The sequence below is a fragment of the Polypterus senegalus genome, chromosome 2 (assembly GCF_016835505.1).
Source record: "Polypterus senegalus isolate Bchr_013 chromosome 2, ASM1683550v1, whole genome shotgun sequence".
Lineage (NCBI taxonomy): Eukaryota > Metazoa > Chordata > Cladistia > Polypteriformes > Polypteridae > Polypterus > Polypterus senegalus.
This window is the reverse complement of record NC_053155.1, coordinates 177,478,871-177,506,655: the sequence shown is the minus strand read 5'-3', so window position 1 is coordinate 177,506,655 and position 27,785 is coordinate 177,478,871. Positions and strand designations below refer to the sequence as shown.

Below are 27,785 nucleotides of genomic sequence, written 5' to 3'. Positions count from 1 at the left end.
ACATGTGTAACACAATTCATAGAGATAGTTATCTTAGAAATACTATTACATTAAAGAGAATAGCTCAATGTAAGTGTCACGTAGAGCATTATGAGAACAAGGTGACACTTTTCATTGTTTTTTTTTTTTTTGTTTGTTTTAAGAGTTGTGGTCGTCCAAGTAAATAACATGCTGATACAAAAGCAAATTTTTGGGGTTTACAATAGCAAATTATTTGCCCGTTTAACTTGCAGGGAAAACACAAACAACTCATAATGGTGTTTAAAAAAGTAATAACAAAAGGCCGCCTGTAAAACTTGGGCTAGTTTTAAAGGCTAGTACAAGAATCTTGTGAGTAGCTCCTCTCCTTAGGTTGCTTAAACCAGAAGTGACCCCTCTTTCCAGTTAGTCTTGTTTTTATAGCCCAGGGACCAGAAGGGGCAAAGTCAGTTGCCCTCACTGGGTAGTTTCTCTGTGCTGTGGAGGAAAAAGAAGACAGGGCAGTTAGGGGAAGCACCCCCTCTTGGCTTGGAGTGGTATTACATACCTATGAAAAATGCGGAAAGTGATCCTCTGATGCACATGTGTAGCATAATAAATATCATGGTTCTTATTTATTTCTTTATTTGGAGTAGCTTGAACGTATCTCTGGGAGCTGCAGTGTGTTACTGTGTTGCAGAACTTTGGCACTGTGTCTATATATAAGGTGTAGAAAAAAAAACTGTCCTATTTATGAATTGGTAACACCAAAAGCACTAATGCCAGGGGATCTTCAAAAATGTAAAGGACACATCTTCAGTGACACACTAAAAAGTAGAAACTTTAATTCCACTGCTAACTTGACATGTTCTGCCATTGACTAGCAAGTGTGGGACCTGACAGAGGGCAAGACCTGAGAAACTGAAACATGTTTATGATAGCATTTTCCTGTTCTTTTAATTTCTGGTGGGTTATTGTATGTCATTGACCTGTTAAAATATATTTTTAATGCTGTGAACTTTTAAAAGATATGAATGTTTGAATGTTGTAAATACAAATAGCAATTTCATGAAAATCATATAACTATAGAGCCAAACTAGAGGAGTAGCACAGTTAAGTGATAAGTCCAATCAGACTTTAGTTTATAAAGTGCCTTGCACAGACTGTATGTGTATGACTTGAACCTTACTGTTGCTTGTGGTGCACATTAGAAGCTGCTAAGCCATATTTCTAACTGAAGCTCACTATCCATGCTGCTGTATGAACCAAAAAGAAAAGTGGTTCATTTATGATTTTCTTTTCATCTCTCTCTCTCTCTCTCTCTCTCTCTCTCTCTGTGTCTCTCAAATCCTTTTCAATTTTCCATATGGCTTATTTTTTCTGGGATCGCCCTTCACAAAGTCCCCTAATAACACACTGCAGGGTACCCATGCTTCAGTGCCTGTTATTACAGCTGTGATTCATTATTATTTGGGCTGCTTGATACGCTCGCTTTAGAGTGACGTACAGCTTTTACATGGCTCTGCAATAAATAAGGAATTTATGCTCTTTGGCTACAGTGCAATCCACATGTATGACAGACAGGAAGAGCAGGAAGGACAGAGAGAATGAAAATGAATAGAGGGTTTCTAAATGAGTAGCTTCCTTTGGAAATCTTAATAGCTGAAGCTGGAGGAGATCACAAGAAATTTAAAGAGAGTCAGTTTCTTTCCATATTTTATATAGTGTGATGACGTTATCCTGTAACATCCCATATGGTCTGTTTGCTTCTTTTCTGATTTAGATGTAGCATATTTAATAGAGTGGGTGCACCCATCAAAAAGTAATCCATGTGTATCTTTTTTGTGTGAATAGAATATAAGAGAGCACTGATAGTAACAAATAGTTTTCATTGAAATAAGAAAGAAACAAAGACTTCCAAACAGCACGCTGAAGGTTTCAGGCAGAAAAGAATCACTGTTTCTAATTAGAAAACACAAATTAAACAGAATCTTATCACAGTTTAAGGCTATAGCACATTTTATTAACATAGGGCATCGAGATAGATAGATAGATAGATAAGGAATGTGATTGTTAAAAAAGAAAGCACAACCTTTACTTATCCCAAGGATGAATCTTTTAACAGAAGCTCTTCAAATAAATAATAAATAGATGTGAATATAAAGAAATATATACAGTATATACACATATATGTCGTCTGAACACACTCCAGAATGACTAACAAGAAAGGATATTAAAAAGAAAGAAAACTTCTGATTTGACTGTCACAGTCCCAGTGAGACATTATGCAGACATATTGCTGTTGGTATAAAGGAGCCCCAGTAGTGTTTCTTGACACACTTTTGTTAAATGACTTGTCGTCTGAATGTACTCAGTGTTAGTGTGTCAGAGAGAGAATATGCAGCATTGCTCATAATGGCACTCTGTTTTGTCTTAATTCTCTTCTTTGCTACTACCTCTAGGGGGTCCAGAGGATGTCCCATAACTGAGCTTACTCTTTTAATTAGATTTTTGATTCAGTGGAACTCTCTTGAAGTGATGTTACCAGCCCAGCACACCATAATATAGAAAATTGTACTGGCCATCACAGACTTATAGGCGTAAAGGATGTCATTACTCTTAATAAAGGAACACGGTCTCCTAAAAAGAGCCTGCTCTGTCCCTTTTTATATAGTTTTTCTATGTTGCAAGATCAGTCCAACTTGTCATCGATGTAGACCCCCAAGTACTAGTAGGAGTGGATCACCTCTATACTCTCTCCACTCCATGACTAGGGACTGAACATGGAGACTGTTTTGTGTGGCAAAAAAGTCAATAACCAGTTCCTTGGTTCCACTGCTGTTTAGTTGCAGATAATTCTTCACCAGGAAACAAAGTTCTCCACCTACATCCTATAGTCAGTCTCACCTCCCTTGTTAATACGCATATCTGCAGATTCATCTGAGAATTTTTGCAAGTGATAATTCTTGATGTTATATTTATAGCCTGAGATGTACATAGAAGAGAAAAAGAAACAGAACTGTTCCTTTTGGTGCTGCAGTGTTGTTCTCATTCAATTCAGAAACACAGTCCTTGAGCATCACAAACTGTGGTCTAATATACTGACAGTCAATTATCCAGGACACCATGAGCAGTTCCACCTGCATATCTCTGGGTGGTTTAAAAGGCACTGGAGAAGTCAAACAAATGTAATTCTCACCGTACTGCTGGCTTTGCAAAGATGAGAATAAGACTGATGGAGCAGGTGGATAATTAATTACATCTTCCACTCCAATCTTTGTTCAAATGGCAAACTGCAGTGGGTCCAGGTGGTCTACCATAAGAAGACTCATACAGTTCAGGGCCAGCCTCTCAAAGGTCCTCATGATTTAAGACGTAAGTGCCACTGCTCTTTGAAACAAGAACAATGCAGGATTCCACAGCAGCTGCATTATCTGGAGCCTTAGGGACATACTGAAGAGGTGATACTGGACACAACAAAGTTGGGCAGCACAGGCATTAAGAACTTAAGGACTGACTCCATCTGGGCCTGCAGCTTTTCCTGTGTGTAGCTTTCTCGGTTGTCTCCTTACTTGGTCATCAGTTATGAATAGCCCATTATCACAGGTGGAGATGTCATTGGCCATTCCATTTGTCCTAGTAGGTGTTGTTGATATAGTAGGGATGGTGTGGGGAGACTGGTCATTGGAAGAAGGTGGCAGTGGGAAAGAAAATCTGTTAAAATATGTTGGTTTAGGGAGCTTAGCTTTAGCTTTTCCACATCCCCATTATAGCACCTGAGCTTTGGATTGCTGGAGTCCTGTAATTGTGCCTAGTCCTTTGCAGACATCTTTCATGTTATTCAGAGTGAGTTTGTTTTCCATTTCGGCTATGTTTTTTTCCTTATTTATAATTTTCCTTTATATACTACATTTCATCATATGTTAAAAGTGTCCATGGTTTGCACAATTGTCTTGCCTTTTGAAAGTAAAGAAACCTCTCAACAGTATGTCACAAAGAAGTTTCCAGCAGGCTCAGTAAATGCCTCCTTTCCTTCATTTTTTTCTTCTTCATCTTCCACAACACACTCACCTTGCAACTCAAAGTGACATCATGCTGCTTCTTTATAGTTTCAGCTTCACAAATGTATTTAAAACCTTTGGGCCTCACGAGTCATTCAATCTACCATTTCATTATTTTTTTTTAATAAAGGAGTTTCATAATGAGCGCTGCGAAAACATGCTTTTATTTCTGTTGTTATATCGCTTTTCGTGACAGCTGCCAAAAAGTGCTTTACAAATTAATTTGACTTTCTTTATTTGATAGCACCCTTTATATTGAGTACCGACAAAAAGTCATTGATTTGATGTTCAATATACTACCTCTCATACTGTCACTATCATAAAACGATGATGTGGGACCATGGCAGCTGATATGACTTTAACAAGTTGCAGATATTAAAAATTAATTTTGATTGAGATAAAGTAGAAAATTTAGAAATTAAAATAAACTGTCACTATAGAGGAATAGTAAAGCTACATAGCAGTCATGAGGAGAACACTGAAGTAGTGATTGAGTGGTTTTCCAGTACATGCATTCACAAAACCAGGATAAGATGAGATACCTGGTTTGTTAAAAACCCACATTTACCTGCCCAAGCTCACCCATTGATTTCTCTCTTAGCAAAATATTCCAGTATCATTAAACTGTGCAAAAAACAGTTAAATGACCTAATCATTAATCTGAAAACAAGCATGGAGCCTGTTTGTCCTGAGCAGTGTGGGAACCTTACTTTTAAAAGTAACTTAGTTATATTACATATTACTTACAAACAGAATGTAACAGAGTTACTCTTTATAAAATATAAAACATAATTAGTGGATTACATTTATATTACTTTATCTTCTTTTGTGTGAAAACTGCTAATTTGACTGGCCTGCATTTAATAAATCCTAAGCACTTATATGAACGTTCCTTCATAAAACCAGAAACACAAATAGGATCATTTTGTTGCATTTTATAAATATATTTAGTACTTTATGTGCTGTGAAGAAATTGCATCTGTCCCTTTTTTACATTCTCGACCTAAGCATCTAAAGATTCACAGAATCAACATTAGCCACTGCACCACCTGCTAACAGTTTCGATATATCTATAGCAAATAGCTGGATGAAAACTAAACTTACACTTTATTAATGTGTTTCTGTTATTGGATTGCACACTGCACACTCTTCTGATTGGCTGTGTGATTTAGACCTGCTAAGAAGGGGTGCACCGCTACGTTTGCTTCTTGTCTTACACCCACTGCTCCTAGGACTGCTCCTGGGGCAGGTGTTTTCACATCAATAGAATAAGAATTGCGTTAGTTTGTTACTTTAAAGGGTAATTGTACTACTGAACACACGTTACTTTTAACACATTGCCCTACTGGTCCCAAGATTGGACTGCTGAGCGAAGAACTGTACAATCAGCTCATCAATATGTTTAGCAATTTCTGAAAATTTGACATATATTTTGTGATTGTGATTGCCCCAGCATTTGCCTGAGGAAATGTATCTTTGTGGATGCTTCCACCATTTTCTACCCACAGCTACTCAAAGCATGTGTGAAGCTAACAAAGTGAAACGGACATGCACAGAGTGTGAATCCTTAATTGTGTGCAGAGTGTGAATCCTTAATTGTAACCCGGTGAATTGTTTACATGGCCAAATAATCAGGTTACTCACCGAGAACTTTAAGTGTGTTAACCTGGTTTCTCAGAGACCAATATGCCAGATTCTCTAACCGGAATAAGGGTTTACATGGCATTTTTGAAACTATTTTTTTTTTATGAAAAACTGGGTGATTGATTAAAGTGCATGTGAACTCACTCGCATTTTTATTTCCAGTGTATCCCAAACATATAAAGATCCAGTGGGCATACATTGGTTAGTTGAGCTGAGTTTCTTTACACAAGAAAGGTAAATCAGTAGGAAACAATGTCAGGGTAACAAAGCAAACAAGGTAGTGTTACACCTTCAAGAGTAGTAGAGGAGATGTGTTTGGTGTTTATGTTAAAATTGTAGGAAGCTCAGAAAGGCAGATGTCAGAGAGGTGCACCACAGAGTCCTCTATAATAAGATAATTAAATCCATCACATTTTTGAAGCAGTATCACATTATCAATCTGACTACTTGGTTATTTTTTTTTCTGCACTTAGAATAAACTAGATTAAACATAGGCAGAATTACTTAATTTTGCAGATTATATCTAATGGTTTTCAAATTGGTCCCCGAGTAGGTGTGTGTCTGAGTGGATGAACTGGCATCATCTAGGGCCATTTTCTGTCTTGGACCTAGTGCTGCTGCAGTAGACCTTAACTCTTTTGTAAGCCTTAATTGGATTATACAAATTGAGAATGATATTATACTAGCTGTGTAAGCCAGTGCTGTAAAAAGCCCAGGCTTCTAGAAACTATTGGAATCATCAGAAAAAAAAATTGAAATGCAGAGTCGGCAGTTTTGTTTTGCGGACACGCTCGCCCCCCTTGTCTATCAGTGTCTAAGTGAGTTTCTCTCTCGTTTGTCTTTTCTCTGCGGTTTCACTTTGGCGATGGTGTCACATTCTTTCAGCTTCATGCTGTAGCTTCATACTTCTTTCTTCTTCGAACTCATTAATTTGGGGCCGGCTTCATGCTGTAGCACACCCCTGGGTCAGACAGACAGACATACACACTTCCACACATAGACATTTAAATATTATATTATATTATATTATCCATCCCTCCATTATCCAACCTGCTATATCCTAACTACAGGGTCACGGGGGTTTTCTGGAGCCAATCCCAAGTGTAAGGCAGGAACAAACCCAGGGCAGTGTGCCAGCCCACCACAGGACATGCACACACACACACACACACACAGACACTCACCAAGCACACAATAAGGACATTTTAGAAGCGCCAATGCACCTAACCTGCACATCTTTGGACTGTGGGAGGAAACCGGAGTAACAAAGCAAATATGGTTACCCGGAGGAAACCCACACAGACACGGGGAGAACATGCAAACTCCACGCAGGAAGGAACCGGGAAGCGAACCTGGGTCTTCTAACTGCGAGGCAGTACCCACTGCGCCACCGTGCCACCCATATTATTTTAGATTAGATTAGATTAGATAATACAAGACAAGACGAGATTAGATTATATACGCTGCCGTGGCTATTCATTTGTCTGTCCAGGATTTTAAATCACCTGTAGCTCGTAAACCGTTTGACCTATTCACCTAAAATTTGGTACACATAAAGTATGCTACGTCTACAATCCGCTTTTGTAGTGATGATTGACCTCCAATGTCATTCCTCTTTTTATTTTTATTTTATTTTATTGTAGAATCAACTCTCTGCAGCGGCCAGTAGGACGGCCAGCATAGCGGCTGTGTGGCTCATGCGTATAGGCGCTGTTCTCATCCCCACCACCTTCACCATCACTTTCCCTATCTCTTCATATCTTAAATCATTCGTGAGGCAGATTGAAAGTGCCAGCTTAAGTGAAAATTAAAGAAAACGTGCTAAGTAATTGCAACACAAACACTGACTTAATCAGTTTTAACGTGAACAGATGCTGACGAAAGAAGAGAAGAAGCGGGCTCCTAGGGTGGAGAAAACAAGAGCTGCTCTGGAAGCAGCAAGCGCATCAACCTCTGAGAAAGAGTATGAAAACTCTGAATGCTCAAGTCAAGTGTATTCACTGCACTGATATGTGATATTTACTTTACATTACATTTCCTTTACTGGTTATATTATATTATATTATATTATATTATATTATATTATATTATATTATATTATATTATATTATTATAAATCTGCAATATTACACATATATAAATGAAAGACCTTTGTGTGTATGGAGCAGTACATTCTGCTCTTGCTCAACTACATGCACTTTAAAAATTTTTTGCCGCTTGCATGCACCTCGCTTCTCACTACTAAAGACCTGTGTGCATCAAACGTCATAGAGCAACAACAGCATCATGCTAATGATACAGATGAAGAGACACAACATTGAAACAAAGCAAATGCCGTGACTCAACAATGTGCAAGTGAAACACCTCAGGAACGGAGGGCAAGGCTTGAAGTTTTCACTAAAAACATTGTATATTTGGAGGTATTTTCTTCAGACAAAGATTAATAGGACTCATAGGCTAGCAATACAGCTAAGATATAGCATCACCAGTGTCTTCTTACAAAAGCCAGTGGGGAAGCAGGCACAGGTGCGTCCACATCCTCTGCCCTGGCAAATTCTTAAGAATTAGCTGATGCCTCTCCAAGGTCACAAATACAATAAAACTGCTAGGGAGCCTTCTGGTTGTTTTTTTTTTTTTGTCCTGAAGACGACATGCAGCTTGAGTAATCATAAAACAATTTGTATTAAGTTTGTGATAAGTTGGTCCACATGAGTTCATTCACTCCAAAACTAGTTCATTAATATATTACTATTAATCCTTTCTAATCTGTATTGAACATACACAAGTGCATGTGGAAATGAACATGTAGATGCTTTTCTGGACTCATTACATATCACCATGTCACTCCAATTTTAAACTAAATGTTATACAAAAATAAATTCCCAAATATTAAGTTATCTGGAATCCTTATTATAAAAACAGAAATGGGAATGAAAAAGCACAATTAAGCAATGATTTTAGTAAGACTCACAATTTTAAGGGACTCAATACAAGGAATGTCTATAGCCAATGTGGCCTTCTAAGGACTGATTTGATTTTGTATATAATACTAATATATTACACTACAACTTAATAGTATTGTTAGTATTATTAATAGTATTATTGTGTATACAGAATGAAATTCTCACTTGTGTGTTCAACCAATACTTGTCACCAGTCTGCAGCTCCATGATGATACACAAGTATGAGGTACCTCATTACAACTGTAGTGATTCACTAGAGGAAAAAGTAAAACTATAATCAGTAAAGGAGAGCTGTAAAACACTTTTTTTTTTCCCTAGCACTTTTCCATAGTGAATACCGTCTTAGTGTATTTTACAGTTATTGTATAATAGTTTCCATATTTGCATGACTGTAGCCTTGCCAGTTGAAGGCTCATCGCAGACGTTTTGAACCATTCTACTTAGGTTTCAGTACTAAATAAAGAACATAAACTGGCTGACTGAAGGTTGTGTGTAGTCTTCTTGTAGCCGTTAACAGTTGCATGTTCAGTTCTTATACTTTTGGACTTTATAGCTGCCTTTGATAGTGGCCCATTCTGTTTTTAATTAATGTTTTGAATTGTATTTGGGTGTGCCATTGGCATAAACTTAGTCCGGTCTGCCTTGAACAGATGTTTGTGTCTCTTGGCAGCCACAAACTCCTGTCTATCCCTGTTACCCAAGATGTTCTGCAGGTCTTGGTGCTTGGCCCACCCTCCCTCTGGATGAGCTCATTCAACAGCTTGGTCTGAGATTCTCTTTCAGTGCTGAAGATACTTGGATTTATGTCCACAAACAAATGCCCACATTTGAGTTTAAACCGACATTTAAAATGATTATGTCTTCTGTATTAATGCCTGGTTGGGCCACAACATTCTTAAACCTTAAAGTGATGAGACTGAAGGAGTTTTAGCACAGGTATCAATGGATGAATTGGTTTTATCTTCTCTGAAGTCAGTAAGTTAGGTGTCACTTTAAAACATGTACAAAAATGTCACTAGTACTTCTTTCATTTAACATAGCAGTATTTCTTGTCTAAGACGTCTCTCAGATGAGTCAGCAAAAACACTTATACAGAATGTTTTTGTCATTTCTTATTTGGACTACTGTACTGATGGCTCTTTGAAGCATCTAACAAAATAAATAGATTTGAATGCAAACAATGCCAAGCCTCAGAAGCACATTACTGCCCTTCTTTTTCCTCTTCACTTATTGCCAAATAAATATAAAATTTCTTATCAGATTCTTTTGCTCACATACAAACTATTTGTGCTATTATTGGTCCCATCTGTCTTTTAGATATGAAGCATCATGCTATAATCCACTGTCTTCTCATGACAAATTATTCATTGTACCTGACACTATATGCCAATTTCTGGAGATGTAAGCATACAGTGCTTATGTTGACATACTATGGAATTCTGTTCTTCTTCAATTCTGCTGCTATCATTCAATTGCCAATTATAAAACCAAAGTCAGGCTTTTTATGTCTACATTACATATGATTAATGGTTTTTATGTATCTTGTTTTATGATTTTATGTTTTTGTAATCATTTTTATATTGTCCCATAGAGTCAAGAAGGGTGCCTTTAAATAAAAGGTATTATTATTGTCATTGTAGTGATTTGCTCAAGATCTTACAGTCAGTTATTAATGGTGATTTAACCCAAAACATTATGCTCTGTTGTTCAGTGATATAAGTACTTGGCCATAACAAAAATGAGAGACAAAGTCCAGGAGTTGTTCAAGGACACCCTTTCTTAGTCTTCTCAGAGGAAATGTTGGCTGCAGGATCCATAGATCAAGAAGAACAACTGCTTTTATAGTTTCCACGAGCACCACAAGAATCAACATTTTTTATCTAGTTATTTTGTTGTTAACTATTTGTAGTATTTCCTAGAGTAAAGGGGTCTAAATTAATGAACCACTCTCTGCCAGTTTAGGAACTCCAGCCTGGGCTACTTTTTTCTAACTGGGACTCTGTGTCTAACAGTAGATTATCCAAGGTTTCAGAAGAGCCCAGCTCTGGTGTAGCTGGTGTACAGCATCATAATAACTCTCAGGCTCAGTACTGCACTGATCCAGAGGCTTTCATTGGTACAGAACTCTAGCTCAGGCTCTGAAACAATGGGGCCAATCAGTTGCCCTGTGAAAATATAGTTGCATTAATCAGAACAATGAAGGTAACACAGTGGCTACCATCTTTACTGCATATTACAGACACCGACTGCTAGCATATGTATTTTCATAATTTGTAACTCTGACAAAAACTTAATCTTTATTTTAATTAGATCTCTTTATGCTTTCAGTCTGAATTTGAGTCAACCACCAATAAGCAATTCATTTTACTGTTAATTTATAAGTGCTGTATGTAGATCTAGCAACAACTTTGTCTTCTTGCATTTTTTTTCAGTTTTTATGAACATAAATAACTATTTATAGAGATGTGACATTTTAAAATCCCAGAGGTATTTAGAAAATGCTTTCTATATAATTAATAAATCTTACATGTAAACCAAACATCACAGGAGCCTAGTACAGGTAAAGTGGTAATCAGCCAGTCATGATGCTCTTCTAATAATATGTCCTCATTCCTTTACTGAACCTACTTTCTCTGGTTCATAATGGTAGCAAACTAACTGAAATGTGTTCCATTCTCTTGTAAATTATATGCTGCAAAATAAATATGTGTGCTTTTATTAGGTCATAGTCCATTTCACAAGTTTGGCAATATTGGTCAGTGCAAGTGTGACACTTATCCACAATGACATACAGCAAAATGATATTCATTTCTAATGCATACACTGCCTACATTTCAAGGGACCTCCAACCTAAAATGTCTGAAGTAAATGTTATTTTGATTAGTGATCTGTGTAGTACTTTGCATGAAGTCTGAAAGAGAAGTCCCTTGATATACCGATATACTGTAGATTAACCCGGTCACTGGTAATAGAAAGAACTTCTATGTTGTTTGGAACACCATAAAAAATACCTTATAAAATAAGGTTGGATAGACTGATTGATTACACTTATTATAATGTATATTTCCAGTAAGTAGCTGCAAAAAGCAAATTTCAGGTACATGTAAATCATAGAACGTGTTTCTAAATTCTTACTTCAGTCAATACATTCATTTGTTTTGAGTAACAAATATTAGAAAGGTGGGTGTAAAATGTATAATCATGTGAGTATATACAATAAATTCATATAACTATAAAGACCATAAGAAAAAGAGACAATTTATTGTGTGTATAGTACTTTTCATAATAAGAACAATCAATTGAAAATTATAAAATCTAAACATAAATACACTAAATGCATTTTAATGCTAATTTTTAAATTAGTATCTTAATCTTGTTGTCCACACTTTAGTTATTTACACCCTGTTTTTCTAGTGATGCTTAAGGTAAAATCTGCCTTGAGAGTTTAAAGGCAGGCGTGTTGTGGCTTTTTCCAAATGCAATGGAGGGATCCTTGCCTGGCCAATAGGCCCATGTATTGAACATCCTAACCATTGTGGTTAGTGTTCTCTTACCTGGGTAGTACAAAAAAATAGAAGGACAGAGGAGACCTTTGCTGGATCACCCATGGAAAAACATACAGAGCAACTTTGGAATTGTAGTCACGCTGGGCAACCCAGCTGGGTGCACTGGATGCCACCGGAAGGAGCTGCTGAGAATAGATATCCTTATTCTAAAGGCGTTCAACTGGACCCGGAAGCACTCATTCAGAGTAATGTCATAGTGCTGGAAATAATCCTGGGTCCAGCATAAAAGGAGCCACCTCACTTCACTCAAGGAGTTGGAGTCAGGAGAGGAGGAGGACAATGCTTGCTTGGGGAAAGAGTAAAAGAGAAAGGGAAAGAAATGAATATTATATTATTGGTTTTGACTGAAGCCAGTGCAAGGTTCAGATATTTGTTGTAAAATAAAATACTCATTTGAACCTGGGACTTCATACAGTATGTGCAGTTTTGTAAGGGAATTGACGCTTCCTAGTGGTCACAACAGCCACAGGTTCAACATAAGATTCCTCCCTTGTTGTTAGTCTATCATGAAGTTATTCACTCACTACTACTTCACAGATTGAAATTGTAAGCATGTCTTGTAACAGTGAAGTAGAATCCTAAAGTTTTAAAAATATGAAGCACCAAATTATGAATGTTACTGGAAGACTGGCTAAATTAATGGAAAATAAAGCATTGTTTCAATATGCAAACCTTTTGATGAAAAGCATCCAATAAGAAAAAACGTCAAGATATAACCAGCTGCTGCGTATGAAAAATCAGGTTGATAACATCGTTCTGCAGGTAGCGTGAGGCAGAGGTATACAGAGTTGCTTCAGCACCTGGACAGCTCCCACTTAATTAAAAAGTGCCTGCAGTTGAGTGTCAGTATAGGTAGTTTTCAACACAGCCATTGTTAAATTTTTATATGTAAGAGAATGCAAAGCTTTGCATGATCCATTTTATTTAATTTTTGTATGATTAACAGGAATAAATGAAGGTGTATTAACATAGTCAGATGGGAGTCGTACACTGTCTTCATTTTTAACATCAGAAACATTTGACGCACCAAAGTAAACCGATACTGTAGAAGTAGAAGACTTGACAACAGGAAGTTCACCCCTTCCTGTACTCTTTTTACTTACTGTGAAAGAAATTAGGAATGAGTTGATTTATACACATGCTGATGCTAGCCAGCTGGTAATTTGCACATGCTACAGCATAAAGCAATATATAGATGCTGTATGGAACATCTTGTACTGTGCTTATCAGCAAATGTGTGATAAAATATTTTATCTTTGGCAAATGTTTCCTTGGCCTCAACTTTACATATGTCAAACATTATGTAGTAGACTAAAATCCCACCTAGGGATGATTGTTGCCTTGTGCCTGATGCTGTCAGAAAAGTCACTGGCTCCCCATGACTCTAAAATGAAATAACTGGTTCCAAAAACAGAAGTATAAATCTTATTAAAATGGAAAAATAGAGAATTTTAGCATGTGGAAATATTTTTATAAAAGTTATACTTATAAATGTTATATGCTGCCCTTTGAACTATGAGGCTCTGTCTTTAAGCAAATCTGTCAAATGTAGGTTCAACAAGTAGATCAATGAAATTGTTACATATTTTACTGAGCTGTAATGATGTCTACAGTTTAGGCCTGCACTTCAAAACCTCAATATTAACTGAATATTTGTTGTGATTCTATCTTCTTTTTACATTTTTACAGCCCTTATGGTCTCCTTTTGTGGACTTTTTGTGGTATTTAGGATTTTTTTTTCTGATTATAAAGAATATTCACTATTAATTTTAGGATTTCATTTTAACTATTTAGATTTTTTTTATATATCATCTTATTTTTTTTTATTATCATGATACCATCTGCTTCACTGTAATGTGCCTGCAATCACCACTACTGGTGATGTCAGTTTTCTTGGTGGCGATCGACCAGACAGTATCACTTGGTGGATAAAACTGTTAAAAAAAATAAGAATTCTAGTGTAAGCTAGCTTAAAACAAAAGGTTGTCATAGGTTTGCTTCAGGTTCCTGGTGTTTGTTTTATTTTTAATCTTTTCATTGTTTTGCTCTCTATTTTCTAAAAATGTCAGCTCTTGTTCTTTCCCCTGACTATTCTGCTAGCACTTTTACAGATCATGTTGCTGGTTATTGAATCATTGGGTGTTTCTACGTACTCACCACAATATTTGCACTTTACCCAGAGTCATTTTAGCAACTGATAATTAACAGACTTTACATAGTATCTTCTATGCTGAACCCAAACTCAATGACATTTAAAAGTATAACACAAATTTTTGTATGTCTCTGTAAGCATGACCCCAGCAGGTTAAATGATTTATTCAGATTTATATAGTAATAGAGAGTGAAGTGGTAGCCCTGAATTATTATAAATTACATTCCTACACCTTGGACACTATGGCACTCTGCCTGCCAACTTTTATTTTCCTTTTCTGAAATTTGCTGGGTTGCCTCTTCCCCATCTTTTTTATAGCAGTGGGTTTTCTGTTGTGAGGCTCAGTTTTTAAAGCCTTTCCAAACCCCTCTTTCCCTCTAGACAAAAAACCTGCCACCTACAGAGACACGTGCCAGAGACAGATGTGCACACTCTTTTTCTGCATATTGCAGCAATTTATACAAAATTCCAGACAGCCCTGTCTGGATTTGTATTTTCTGTGTCCATGATAGGCAGATATTAGAAAACTGAAATAAAATGGCACATTGAGGTACAAAATATGTGGAACTTGCAGCTGGATTGAACTGAATTCATCCCATATTGCATTTATATTCAGATGACATTTATTCAAAGTGTCCTGCAAGTCACCTGGCACAGGGCAGTGATATCCATGTTTCAGTAGTGTGCGTGTGTGGTCTATTTTCTAAGTCACTTTGGGTAAAATCTATATGAATAAATGTAAAAATTATCTGACATAAAAGAAAAGGGAAGTGCACACTGTAATTTCAATTGCTGTGATTGAAATAGTCAGGTTGTTTATTTGTTTTATGAATGCAGTTTTCAGAAGAATGCATCTCAACTGGAGGTCCTCAAATCATAAAATTATATTTAAAATAGACAAAACTGAGGAGGAATGACTAACAATTAGAAGCCTATGTTAGAAGCACTAAGTAGCTACCATATTCCTAATATCCATATATGCTGTGTAAAGTCTGCCTCAAGTTGTCAAGCACTGTGTCTTGCTGCCATTGACACTCCCACATTAATAAATGGAAGCATTTTTCCACAGAGCGCCTGAATTATCCTGTTATTATTAATTTATTAATATTAAAACAAATGTGAAGCAGATACTCCACTATTTCATCCTATCGAAGCTTGTTTCAACTAACAGTTTTTGACTTGGGTCTGCAGTAGTACCTTTATTGCAGTGACAGTGAAGTTTTAGTTATCAAAAAAAAATGTTTGCCATATTGTCGCCTTTTTTATTGATTTTTAAACTATTTAGGTAATAGAAAACTGCCTTTTGTTCGAGTGTCTGCTAATGCTGATGGCTTGTCTCATGGCTGGGGAAAGCACACTATTAGTACTTTCTGAAACACCAAGAAAAAGTGTAGACTCTCTCATCTTTCCTATTTTAGGAGTCGCTAGATGTGGGCAAAGCCTGATTCTGCTGTTCCCACTAATGTTGCTGCTCAAAAATGTGAGCTCTGGTAGCTGAAATGATTTTTTACAGTAGTAAAATGTACCACCAACCATATGGTTTACATTGTAAGGATATAATCAGTCAATCACATACCCATTTTATTTTATGTAGCACCTTTTATATGAAGTACTGACAGGTTAAGTGACTTGCCCAGATATATGCATTGACTTAAACAGGGGCAACCTTTTGCTTTTAATCGAGTACTTTAGTCCAGTTTTTTGTACTTTGTGATAACAGAGTAACGTCAAGGATTGCTGTGTAAGTTAGGAACCCGTTGAGACAAAACTGGCAGCTGCATGGGGTCATCAGGGCCACATTTCAAAACCCCAGGATAGTTCTAAACTTAGGATGTAGCTGTTAGATTTCACTGACCGAAAGATATCTTCATATGAAACATCATGTTTACTTTCATGAGAACAGCTTAGTCTGAACTGGCATTGGTCACAAAGGTCTCATGAAAGTCTAAGCCACAACTCCCATTCCTCCTCCTGTGCAGGCTCCAGTTTGGAAAGAGCAGATCTCCTTAAATAAAAAAAGGCTTTTTGTAGCCTCACAGCAAGCCCAAACCACATGAGAGAAGGACGTTCCTTCGAGCATTCCCTCCTGATTGCTTGTACTCAACAGCATCAGGATGCATTATGCGTTGTGTAAATTCTTCACTCAGCGTCTCCCTGCCCAGTATAAACAAATGTTAGACTTAAATGGGGATTTTATTACTGCAGTAAAGGCTGCCCGGGTTCACGGGAAACAGGAGAGCCAGTGACCTTCTCCTAGGGCTTATAAAACTCACTCAGATGCAGACAAATCAAGAGGCTCTGTTTACGATCGTGTAAAATGCAAATGGGTTGCGGAGATGGATGTGCAAAGCTGAAACGTGTCCAGCTGCGCTTTCAATCATTGAGGCCAGCACAGATGACAAGCTGGGTATTCTCTCTGCTTTGTGGGGCTGCGCAGTTCCATCCAGGCTCTGACATTATCACATCTCATGGGTCACCTTTCAAGTCATATACTTATGGCAGGGTCTTTCTTAATATATTTTATTGCCAAATTAAGTAGGAAGTTCTCCTCACCTCGTAGAAGAATGTTAATGCCTGTCTAATATGGACATTTTATGCCCTAGTCATCACCATACAGTAAAATGGCTATTACTTTACTTCTGATATACATTTTTTTAATAGCATTTATGGAATAATTTTAACAGAATGTGTTTGATTTTTTGCTTTTGTACAGTTGATGTTTGGCATGCAAGTTACTTTGGTATAAAAGTTTTTGCTAAACAAGTATACTAATGAGATGGGGCTTATTATGAAAGTTATAAGGAGTTAATTTTAAAGTACTTCAAAACCCTTTCAGAATTCAGCTCCCAAAGTCTCTCAAAAAGAGATGTCACAATTTTCTACAGCTCTGGTTAGCTGCATTCATGCTAACCCTTTTCTTTTGGCTTGGTGGAGGTTAAAATCTATGTGGATTTACTTAAATTAATCATGCTTTGGTTCATATAGTGCTTTTTAGTGGCTGACAACTGAACAGTTTGTCACAGATAAGTCTCTTTGGAGTGAGGTAAAGGATTTCTAAGACCAAGACAGGAGTATGGCTAAAAGTTAAATGTGCTTCATGATTGTCAGTGCAAAGCAAGTGAAAAAGGTAAAAGTGCTACTTAATTGTGGGATAAACAGAGTGCACTCTACTGATTTTTAATTATTCTAAATCACTTCTTATAAAGCATTCATGAGCACAGCAGAAAGGAGTAGCCTGATGTCACCAAATTACAATTTTGTATATGAGGGCCTACAAGTTATAGCAACTATAAAAAGAATGCTAGTGAAACCATCCAACACAGACACCGTACCTCAGGATGAAGTAATTAAACTTAATACTAGCTTAAAAACCCAAAACATTTAGCCTTGCATCAAGGCACCCAATAAATGATGGAGCTATGTACTACAGGTCAGTGTAGGGACACTTGTAAGAAAGTATAAACCTTTAAAGTGAATTTGGTTTGCACAGGCCCTTTAAAGAAAGTAAAAATCACAGATCCTCTTAAATTTGCATGTGTAGTCCTTTTCAAACCCTCCCTATGTCTTCAGCTGAATCTTCTACAACTTCCTTGAATTACACATTTCAGAAGAAAGGTTTTAGACTGACAACACTGAGGTCTAAGAGCACCTTCATTTTCTGAATTGCCTGAAGAAATTCTAGCAGAAAAAAAGGATATTTCACAGTGTTCATTGCCATACTTTAGGAAGTATCCTGGCTGCTGGTGTTTCAGAGTTTTACAGTAACACAGTTGCCCAAGTTATAAGGGCATATATTTAGCACTACTCTGAACTGTTTTGTGTTGTTGCAGTTTACTTTTTTATTCATTACAAGGAGAACAAGCATGGGTAATAATCCCAATATACATTTGACAAATAGTACTTGAACAAGATAATCACCAGATAATTCAAAAATAAGATAAATAACTGCATTTTTGATTCTTTTGTACAAAGTGCATGAATGCACTGGCTTTAAATCATAATATAAAAAAAGTAAACCAAATACAGAATTTGAGCCAGCAGAGAACAGTTATAAATGTAACTATGTAAGCATACACAGTAATGATCTGCTGCAACCAGAAAACCAGGAGAGTTAGGATGAGACCATGTACCACTAGTACTTAATGCTAATTATCTTTACCTGTTAATGAAGCCTCTTCTACAATCATTATTAAGTGACAACATTTGCTTTGCTAATAAGAGCTCTGTTAAGAACTGAACAAAGTGTATTGATGGAAAATAATGTTGTGTTACATTTACAAAAGAAGTCAGAAGTGCATATTACAGCTCTTTTCCCAATTTTATGGTAAATTGCATCCTTAGGGTCACACAGAAGGTGAGAAGGTGAGAACTGAGCAAGCACCTTTGAAGTTTGAAATATAAGGCTGAATCTGTTTGACCACACTGAAGTAAACACCATCATGACATGTTACAACTAAGAATTTTCAAAATGGCATGCAATCAATTGACAAGTTTGCTGTGATCAGCCGCATTGGAGAGATGAGTTTCCAATTCAATTTAATTCTGTATACTTAGGTTAAGAACAGCAAACTAACCAAAATTAGCATTAAATGTCAAATACGCTGAAGCAGGGTCAGGTAACTGGCTGAATTAAAAAAGAAAAAAAAAACTGGGGAAAGAGTCAAAAACAGACCCCTGAAGAACAAAGATCAAAAACATAAATACATTGTGACTGCTGCCGCAGGGGGACATGGCTGCTCTTCAGAAACTCCCTTTTAAACAGTTTTTCAGTGGAAAACAAACACACTTACACCTCTTCTTTGCTTGATCAGCTGCAGGCTTGCTGGCTTGTGTAGGGCTTCGACCGTTTAAAAGACCAAGCCGTGGCCACCCTGAGGTCTCACTCTCCTGTCTCTCTTCCCCCAGATTCCGTCCGCTCTGGTCGCTGCTTCCGTGCCACTGTACCACTTGGTGAGGAAGACTTTGTGTTCTTTTGACCAGCAGTCGAGGGCGAGGCGTCAAGTTTGACAACTGTTCCTTGTGTGGTCGGATCGCTTCTAAAATAGACTTGTGTTTGTATCTGCTAGAATAGCAATAAAGTTTCTACTCCTTGGAAATCCATCTATACTCTCTTTGTGACCCAATCTTGACAATATTTATATATATATATATATATATATATATATATATATATATATATATATATATATATACACACAATTTGCCAGGGTCAGAGAATCCTATTTTTTTTTTATTGAATTTATTAAAAGCAAGTAACATTCCATACAAATAAGTAAAACTTAACTAAACTAAATTCAGTTCAAACCCCACCCAAGAGAAAGAAAGGAAGGCCAAAAGCCAGAGTAAAGCTTTTGATAGTAGTAAAGTGGGAGGAGAGTCCTATTCCTAAATATAAAACCCTGAAAGTATATAACATCAGTTACCCACTGACTTAAAAGATTTTGGCTAGGATTCTTTCAGTTGAGCAACATAAGTCTACGTCCTCCTAGTGTAATAAAGGCAGTTACAGTTTGTTTGTCCTTCCCCACTTTAAGCCCATTTGGAAGTACATCAAACACATTGAATATCATTTCCTTCTGTTGGTGAATTTTATAGCTTAAGCAGACCATTGGGTTAATTTGTTTTTGAAATATAATTACAATTTTTATTTTGATTTCTGATTTTGGCCATTATTTTATCCCATTCCGACAGTGCTATTGTTGATTCCCAAGACAAGGACCATCCCTGAGTGGGCATGTCCTTAAGGTGGTAACCTGTCAATCACAGCATGATGGGATGAAAGGTCATGCAGGAGTATGTTTTCCCAATCTGACTACATGGATTCCAAAACCCTTCAACCCTTTTTGAAAACAATTCCTAACTTTGATTTTGTCTCACAATTCCTGGCTTTGGTTACTGATAGTTGTTCTCCTGGTTCTGATTTTCGCTACGGTTTTCTGACTATGTCCTTGTCTTCCAGTCACCCTCTGAAGCCTTGTGCCTTTTGGGCATAACAAATATCATTGATCAGTTGTTGCAGCACTAGTGAAGTTTGTCAGAACCTTAAATTGTTTAGAAGGGAAATTGTTCTATACAGTTACTCATTTTGTAATTTTTTTTTTTTTTTTTATTAATTTTATTATAATCAATACATAGTAATCAAGTTTTTACAAAAAAAAAGAATTATGCTAAGAACAGATCGATCCCCACCCTTGAGAGAGAGAGCAAGCCAAATGGTGTAAAATTTAAGGCTTGTAAAAAATACCTAAATCAACAAATTCTCTGTGCTTTATAAACTCATTTCAAAATATTACTGATTAGATCCTGCCATGTTTTGAACAAAGTCTGTACAGATCCTCTAACTGAGTATTTGATTTTTCCAATTTCAAATAGTATAACACATCGGTTTCCCATTGACTTAAAAGAGGAGAGTTTGGGTTCTTCCAGTTTATCAGAGTAAGTCTGCGTGCCAACAGTGTAGTGAATGCAATCACAATTTGTTTGTCTTTCTCCACCTTAAGACCCTCTGGAAGAACCCCAAACACAGCTGTTAATGGGTTAGGAGGGATTGTGAGTCCAAGACTGTCTGAGAGGTAATTAAAAATTTTTGTCCAGAATAATGTTAATTTGGTGCAGGCCCAGAACATGTGACCCAGTGAGGCTGGGGCTTGGTTGCAACGTTCGCAGGTTGGATCATGCCCTGGAAACATTTTGAGAGTTTTAGTCGAGACAGATGTGCTCGATATATAATTTTGAGTTGTATAATTGTATGCTTTGCATATGGAGCTTGAGTGAATTCTCTGCATTGCTACTTTCCACTCCTTTTCTGATATATTAATTGAGAGGTCATTTTCCCAGTGTCCTCTTGGATCTTTGAAAGGAAGGGATTGTAAAAGGATTTTATATATTGTAGAGATGGAGTCTAACTCCTTGAAATTGAGCAATACTTTTTCCAGCGTGGATGAGGGTGCAAGATGAGGAAAATCTGGAAGGTTCTGTTTAACAAAGTTCCTGATTTGAAGATAGTGAAAGAAATTTGTAGCTGGAATGTTAAATTTGGACTGTAATTGTTCATAGGATGCAAAGGCGTTGTCTATATAAAGATCTCTTAACAAGTTAAGTCCAAATTTTTCCAGATATTAAAAACTGCATATGTTTGTGAGGGTTGAAAGAGGTGGTTCTTTTGCAGGGTGCCACAGAAAGAAGCTTCTCCGTCTTAAAATGCTTTCTACATTGGTTCCAGATTCTAAGTGAGTGGAGCACAATTAGGTTATTAGTGTATTGCCGATAACGTGTGTTTATTGGAGCGCAGAGCAGGGAATACAAAGAAGCACTGCAGGATTTTACTTCTATTGCGGTCCAAGCCTGTGTATGTTCTTCTATTTGTGTCCAGGTTCTTATCGCCTGTATATTTGCCGCCCAGTAATAAAACTGGAAGTTAGGTAGAGCCATGCCACCTTCTGCCTTTTGTCTTTGTAGGGTCGCTCTTTTGATGCGTGGATGTTTAGAATTCCAAATAAATGAGGTTATTGTTGAATCTAATTGCTTAAAGAACGATTTATTAATGTATATTGGTATGTTTTGAAATAAAAAGGAGCTTAGGAAGAATATTCATCTTAACAGTGTTAATTCTTCCAGCTAGTGTGAGATGAAGGGTTGACCATCTATGCAAGTCTTGTTTAATTTTTTCCATGCAGACGACGAAATTTTGTTGATATAGAACTTTATGTTTACTTGTGATGTTTACCCCGAGGTATTTAAACTGTTCTGCAATGATAAAAGGAAGGGTGTCTAATCTAATATTATATGCTTGCGAATTCACGGAAAGAGTACACTTTTATTCAGATTAATTCTGAGACCAGAGAGCTTTTGAAATTCTGTGAGTGCTGCTAAGACTGCAGGCAGAGAATTTTCTGGGTCCGATATATACAGTACCATGTCATCTGCATATAATGAGATTTTCTGTTCCAGTCCTTCTCTGCTAATCCCCTTTATCTGATCAGTATTTCGACAATGTATTGCCAGTGGTTCAATGGCAATTGCAAACAGCAGTGGTGACAAAGGGCATCCTTGTCTTGTGCCACGTTCTAGTTTAAAGTAGTCTGAGCAAATGTTATTGATGCAAACTGAAGCTTCTGGGTTAGTATACAGTAATTTAATCCATGCACAAATGTTCGGGCCAAACCCAAACTTCTCCAAAATAGTAAAAAGGTATTTCCATTCAATCATGTCGAAAGCTTTTTCTGCATCCAATGATAATAATATTTCTGGGGTGTTTGATTTAGTTGGTGAGTATATTTTTTTCTATTAAGAAAATGATATAGATGTGGGGCATTGAGCTCCTGGGTAGATGTTCTTGTTTTCTTGTTTCATTGGAAAACTGATAGTATAAATGGTTAAAATTAACCAGAACATTTCTTATAAATTTCTAAAAGATACACATCTGGATTTGAGGTTTTTCAGTTTATAGAAATTTAATGCTTTCAGAGTAGAAATGAGTTATCTAGCATTTTATATGTGATGCCTGAGGCCACGTTATGTCTGAGTTTTTACCAAAATCTTTTAATTTTACCTTTTTTCCTTACTTTCAAGAGAGTATAATTTGTTTTAGTATTCCCTGAACACTAAACACACCATGGCTCTATATACGGTTGTTGTATAGGTATGTTGTCCACTATGACATCACATGACTGCCACATGTTTAGCAACACACTCATAATTCTAATCAGATAAAATTCCCAGGCAGTGTTTGGAAAGCTAAGGCTATAAGAGATGCCCTGGGCAATTCTTGACTCAAACAGAATCAATTTTATGCCCCTAAATTGTTCAGACTTGGGTCTCTTGGTCGGTTATTGATCCATTTTTGCTGTGTCTTTCAGCCTCTGACATTCTTGTGCTGTCAGGCCCACTTATACCATGGCACATGTGCTAACCTCAGAGCCATGTGCTTGAGATTATTCAATATTGTACAAATGAGTTTGTTATTAGGTCAGTGATATTTTATAAAGACAGTCTGCAAGTATTTAAGCTGGAAAGCTCACATCTTGCTCTCATTAAAACACCAAGTGCCTTCCGAAAATTTTTACATCTTAAACTGAATGTGTCCCTTCACTTGTGCCTTACAGCTAACATTCTGCTTCAGAGAAAAATAGTCAATGATAGTGCACAGTTCAAAATGACGGGTAAGCACCCTTGGCTGGTATTTGAGTGTTCGTTGCAATTTGTCAGGAAAATTGTTTTCTGTTGTTTCACTCTTTTGAATTGAACCATTGAACAAGCACTAATATTCCATATGTTTTAGTAATGAGGGAGGAAATTGTAACACCCAAAAAAAGCAATGTGGACATTAGGAAAATGTAAACTTTACTAGCAACACACATACTAGTGATCATTGGTGTTTTAATTTAGGAGTCAATATCTGCTGCCAACCAAACACATTGCCAAGTTTCTGAAAAGAGTTAGAAGCCAAGGTCAAGCCAGATGGCCAGGAAATGGTCACTCTGTAACTGTTCAAACCACTGAACATACAACATTTCAGGCTGAATGGGGGATTTTTAGTTTAGCTATGTTTACTGAATGACATGAGGTCCTGGCTTTCTGGGCTTTTTTATTTCAGAGTTCAGTGTTCTTGATGTTTTGGAGTGATGGTCTCACATGGCAAATGATCTTGACAAGAGGTACATGCACAGAAATGTGTTTTAGCACTAGAAGGTCACAAAGCCGACCCTGCAACTCAAAAGCTTGACTAAAGGGAGGACACGCACCATAGTTAAATGAAGTGAAACAACATCTCACTGTCGTGCTCTGTAAATTTGCGAGAGTTTCAAAGAAAAGCAGATTTTTTTTTCCTGTGGTCAAATGAATAATACACCAAATCCTTTGGCTTATCAGATGTCTGTACAAGTTTTCTGCTTTGCAGTTTCAAAGCAGCAACACGAAAAGAAAGATCAGAAAGCTGCACATCCTGGCTTGAATTAGCACAATCAATTGAAACCATCTGCTTGGAGCAGCAGTGAGGTAGCTTTCAGTACAGAACCACATTCCCATTGTCCCCAGTATGTTTCCACTGCTGCAACACTACTCCTTTTCCTGAGCACATTTATCCAGCCTATTTTTCTATTTTGCAGCCCCCTCTGCAGTAACAGTCATAAGAAAGGACCGCACCTCCAGGAACAGCATCTCCATGTCATGGCAGGAGCCTGAACATCCCAATGGCATCATTCTGGACTATGAAGTCAAGTACTATGAGAAGGTGGGGAGTCTGTCAAGTTGACCTTTGCTTTTTATGTTACAGTTGAGCACATGCCTTTCTGCTTCATCTCTGTAATCGGCTCTTTCTACCATCTAAAGGAAGAGCACATTTTCTCAAGATTTGCACTTCCTGTCTCAGTGGCATGTCATAGAGACCACTGAGCTATTGGGCTACACATCTTACACCTCTGTCATAAATAGACTGAGAAAAGCTGGCTGTATGAGAAGAAATGTGTACATGTGTCAGCTGTGTAAAATGGAGCACTGTATCTTACTGGGAAACTAAAAGCATGGCCACCTACTGTCTGCTCACAGGTTTTAAAGTGTATCTGTCCACAGGAAGACATAAAAATTAAAAAATAATTTCTTAAGGCAAGTCTGCCCACTGTTTTGGGCTCCATATCTGCCCTCCTGTCAAATATAGTGCTCAACATACTTAGGTGACAGGTTGTCTCTAAGTGTATCTGCTTACTCATAAAATTATACTAAAGCGCACACTGTGAGTGAAGATACTGAAATATAATAACAAACTATGTTTCTCTTATCTGAACCACAAAGATCTCAGTTAATGACCATAGCTGTTTCCCAGAAGATATGAGAGTAAACAGAGGTGTGTCATAGGTTGGGTAAGATATTAAAGATGTTAAGATTTCATTCAGTAAATACAGAATGAACTAATAGTGGGAAAGTGTCAACCAAAGAATGTTGGCCAGACATACAAGTAAGAATTTCACTGTACTCTGTACATGTGACAATACTACTTCTACTACTACTGTAGCCATTCTGCTTCAACAACAACAACAACATGTATTTATATAGCACATTTTCATACAGATGATGTAGCTCAAAGTACTTTACAGGATGAAGAAAGAGAACAAAAGACAAAATATAAAAAATAAAATTAGGCAATACTAATTAACATAGAATAAAAGTAAGGCTCGATGGCCAGGGAGGACAGAAAAAACAACTCCAGACAGCTGGAGGAAAAAAATAACATCTGCAGGGGTTCTGAGGACATGAGACCACCCAGCCCCCTCTAGGCATTCTACCTAACATAAATGACCTCAATCAATCCTCATTGTATTCAGGAATCTCATGGAAGAATTTGATGATGACAGTCATGTGGACTTCTGGCGTTTAATTCATCAATGCAGGGACATCACGGTGCTTTGATTAGGTGGTGGTGGTGCAGATCGCCACCACAGAAAACCGAAAAAAGAACAGCAGAGAAAGTGGGAGTTAGTGTGGATTTTGTAGCCACCATGAATGATAATGATAATTAAATGCATATACAGAATATCAGGATTAAACTAAAATTAAGCTATGAGAAAGCCATGTTAAAATAATGTGTTTTTAGAAGTTTTTTAAAGTGCTCTACTGTATTAGCCTGGCAAATTTCTATGGGTAAGCTATTCCAGATTTTAGATGCATAACAGCAGAAGGCTGCCTCACCACTTCTTTTAAGTTTAGCGCTTGGAATTCTAAGTAGCTACTCATTTGAAGATCTAAGGTTATGATTTGGAGTGTAAGGTGAAAGGCATTCCGAGACATTATTTAAGGCTTTGTAAACCATAAGCAGTACTTTAAAGTCAATTCTAAATGGCACGCGTAACCAATGTGGTGACATCAAAACTGGAGAGATTTGCTCGGATTTTGTTTTCCTAGTTAAGATTCTAGCAGCTGCATTCTGCACTAGTTGCAATCGATTGATGACTTTTTTGGGTAGTTCAGTGCCATTTACAAGCTCAGAGACTTTTGTCTATAGAGAGATGTTGTACAAGTGGAAGTGTACAAACCCAAAATATTGCAGTTGCTGCCCACTTGCATCTGTGTTGGGTATTGTGCAGAGCAGAAGCTGTTCTGGTTACAGAAGCCCCCATCAGCAATAAGGTGATAATGAGAAAGCAGTATATTCTGGGAAGATCTAACAGTTAATGAGCATAATGAGATGCTTCACCAGCATTGATAACAGAGTAGGTTCACATTTTTTAACACAAATGGTTAAGTCACACAACACTGTTCCATCTTGCCTTAGACCACCATTCTATCCTAGTGACATTTGCAAAGCCTTTCAGTCTTATGCCCATAGGACCTATGGACCATTGTGACTGAATGTACTTTTGACCCTCTTGCAATGCAACCCATCGGTCAAGACAAGAAACAACAATAGCATTCTGCATTTTGATTCAGACCTCTGTGATGGCAATACTCTACTGAAAATAGTTATAATCAATATGTGTGCCACCTCATCTACACTATGTCATCCAAGTCATCCCGCCAGCTTTTGTTCTATTCATTTCTGTCTGAGATTTTAATTTTACTCCTTATCATGTTCATATTTTAATTTACCTTTCTTGCTTTCTTGTCTTTTCTTTAAAGCAGGAACAAGAGACAAGTTACACCATCCTGAGATCAAAAGGCACGAATGTAACCATCAGTGGGCTGAAGGCAGACACTACTTACGTGTTCCAGATGCGTGCACGCACAGCAGCGGGTTATGGCGGGAGCAGCCGCAAGTTTGAGTTTGAAACCAGTCCTGACTGTGAGTGCTTAAGAAAACATATAATCTATGAAATGACATGAGGGAAAGGTGAAGCTGTTAGCATTCACTACAAAGATAATTAAATAGCTAAAGGCACTACACACCTGAAACAGGTAGTCATGAAAATGTATAAATTCCACTTAATAGAGTATCAGTTCACTGTTTCACACTTTAATGCTGCTGTATGTCTTGGGGCAAATAAGTTTTCCGCAAGACAGTGGCCCCATCTTTTTTAAAGAAAAAGTAAGTCAGCTTATGTCTTCCTGTTAGAGGTGAAAGTTGTCTCTAATAAATGCTTTATTAGGTTCACAATAGGTGACAAAGAAGACCATAGCTTCTAAAAAAAGGCTACATCATGATTATTAGTTCATCAGCTGACCATTCATACGAGGTCAATAGAGCAGTTTTCATTCTGGAAGAAAAACTTTCCAATGAAGCTTCAAATTCTACTACAAGGGAATAAAGTGATCACTTTCAACCACTCCTTAAGTAATGATGTCTGTTGGCCTTGCCTTCTTTCGGCACTCCATTATCTGTGGAGGTTATGGAAAAAACTGACATATTTAACTGTCTTTCTTTAAGCTTTTGGTTTGTAGGCCATTGGCATTCCTCATAACCAGCAAACCTGCACACCCAGGTGTCAAGAAGGATTTGTGTCTTGAAAAGTGT

At 37.2% G+C, this 27,785-nt stretch overlaps 1 protein-coding gene across 5 annotated transcripts in view; it reads left to right on the top strand.

Moving 5' to 3' along the window:
- Positions 1 to 27,785, top strand: part of epha3 (eph receptor A3) — a 205,817-nt gene that overhangs the window by 119,793 nt on the left and 58,239 nt on the right. For 3 of the 5 annotated variants that reach the window (XM_039744972.1, XM_039744970.1, XM_039744974.1), the window contains exons 6-7: positions 24,451 to 24,575; positions 26,954 to 27,116. In XM_039744972.1, the coding sequence (XP_039600906.1) occupies positions 24,451 to 24,575; positions 26,954 to 27,116 (288 nt within the window). The remainder of the gene's footprint in view (positions 1 to 24,450; positions 24,576 to 26,953; positions 27,117 to 27,785) is intronic. The other 2 variants (XM_039744973.1, XM_039744971.1) reach the window with 1 other exon arrangement.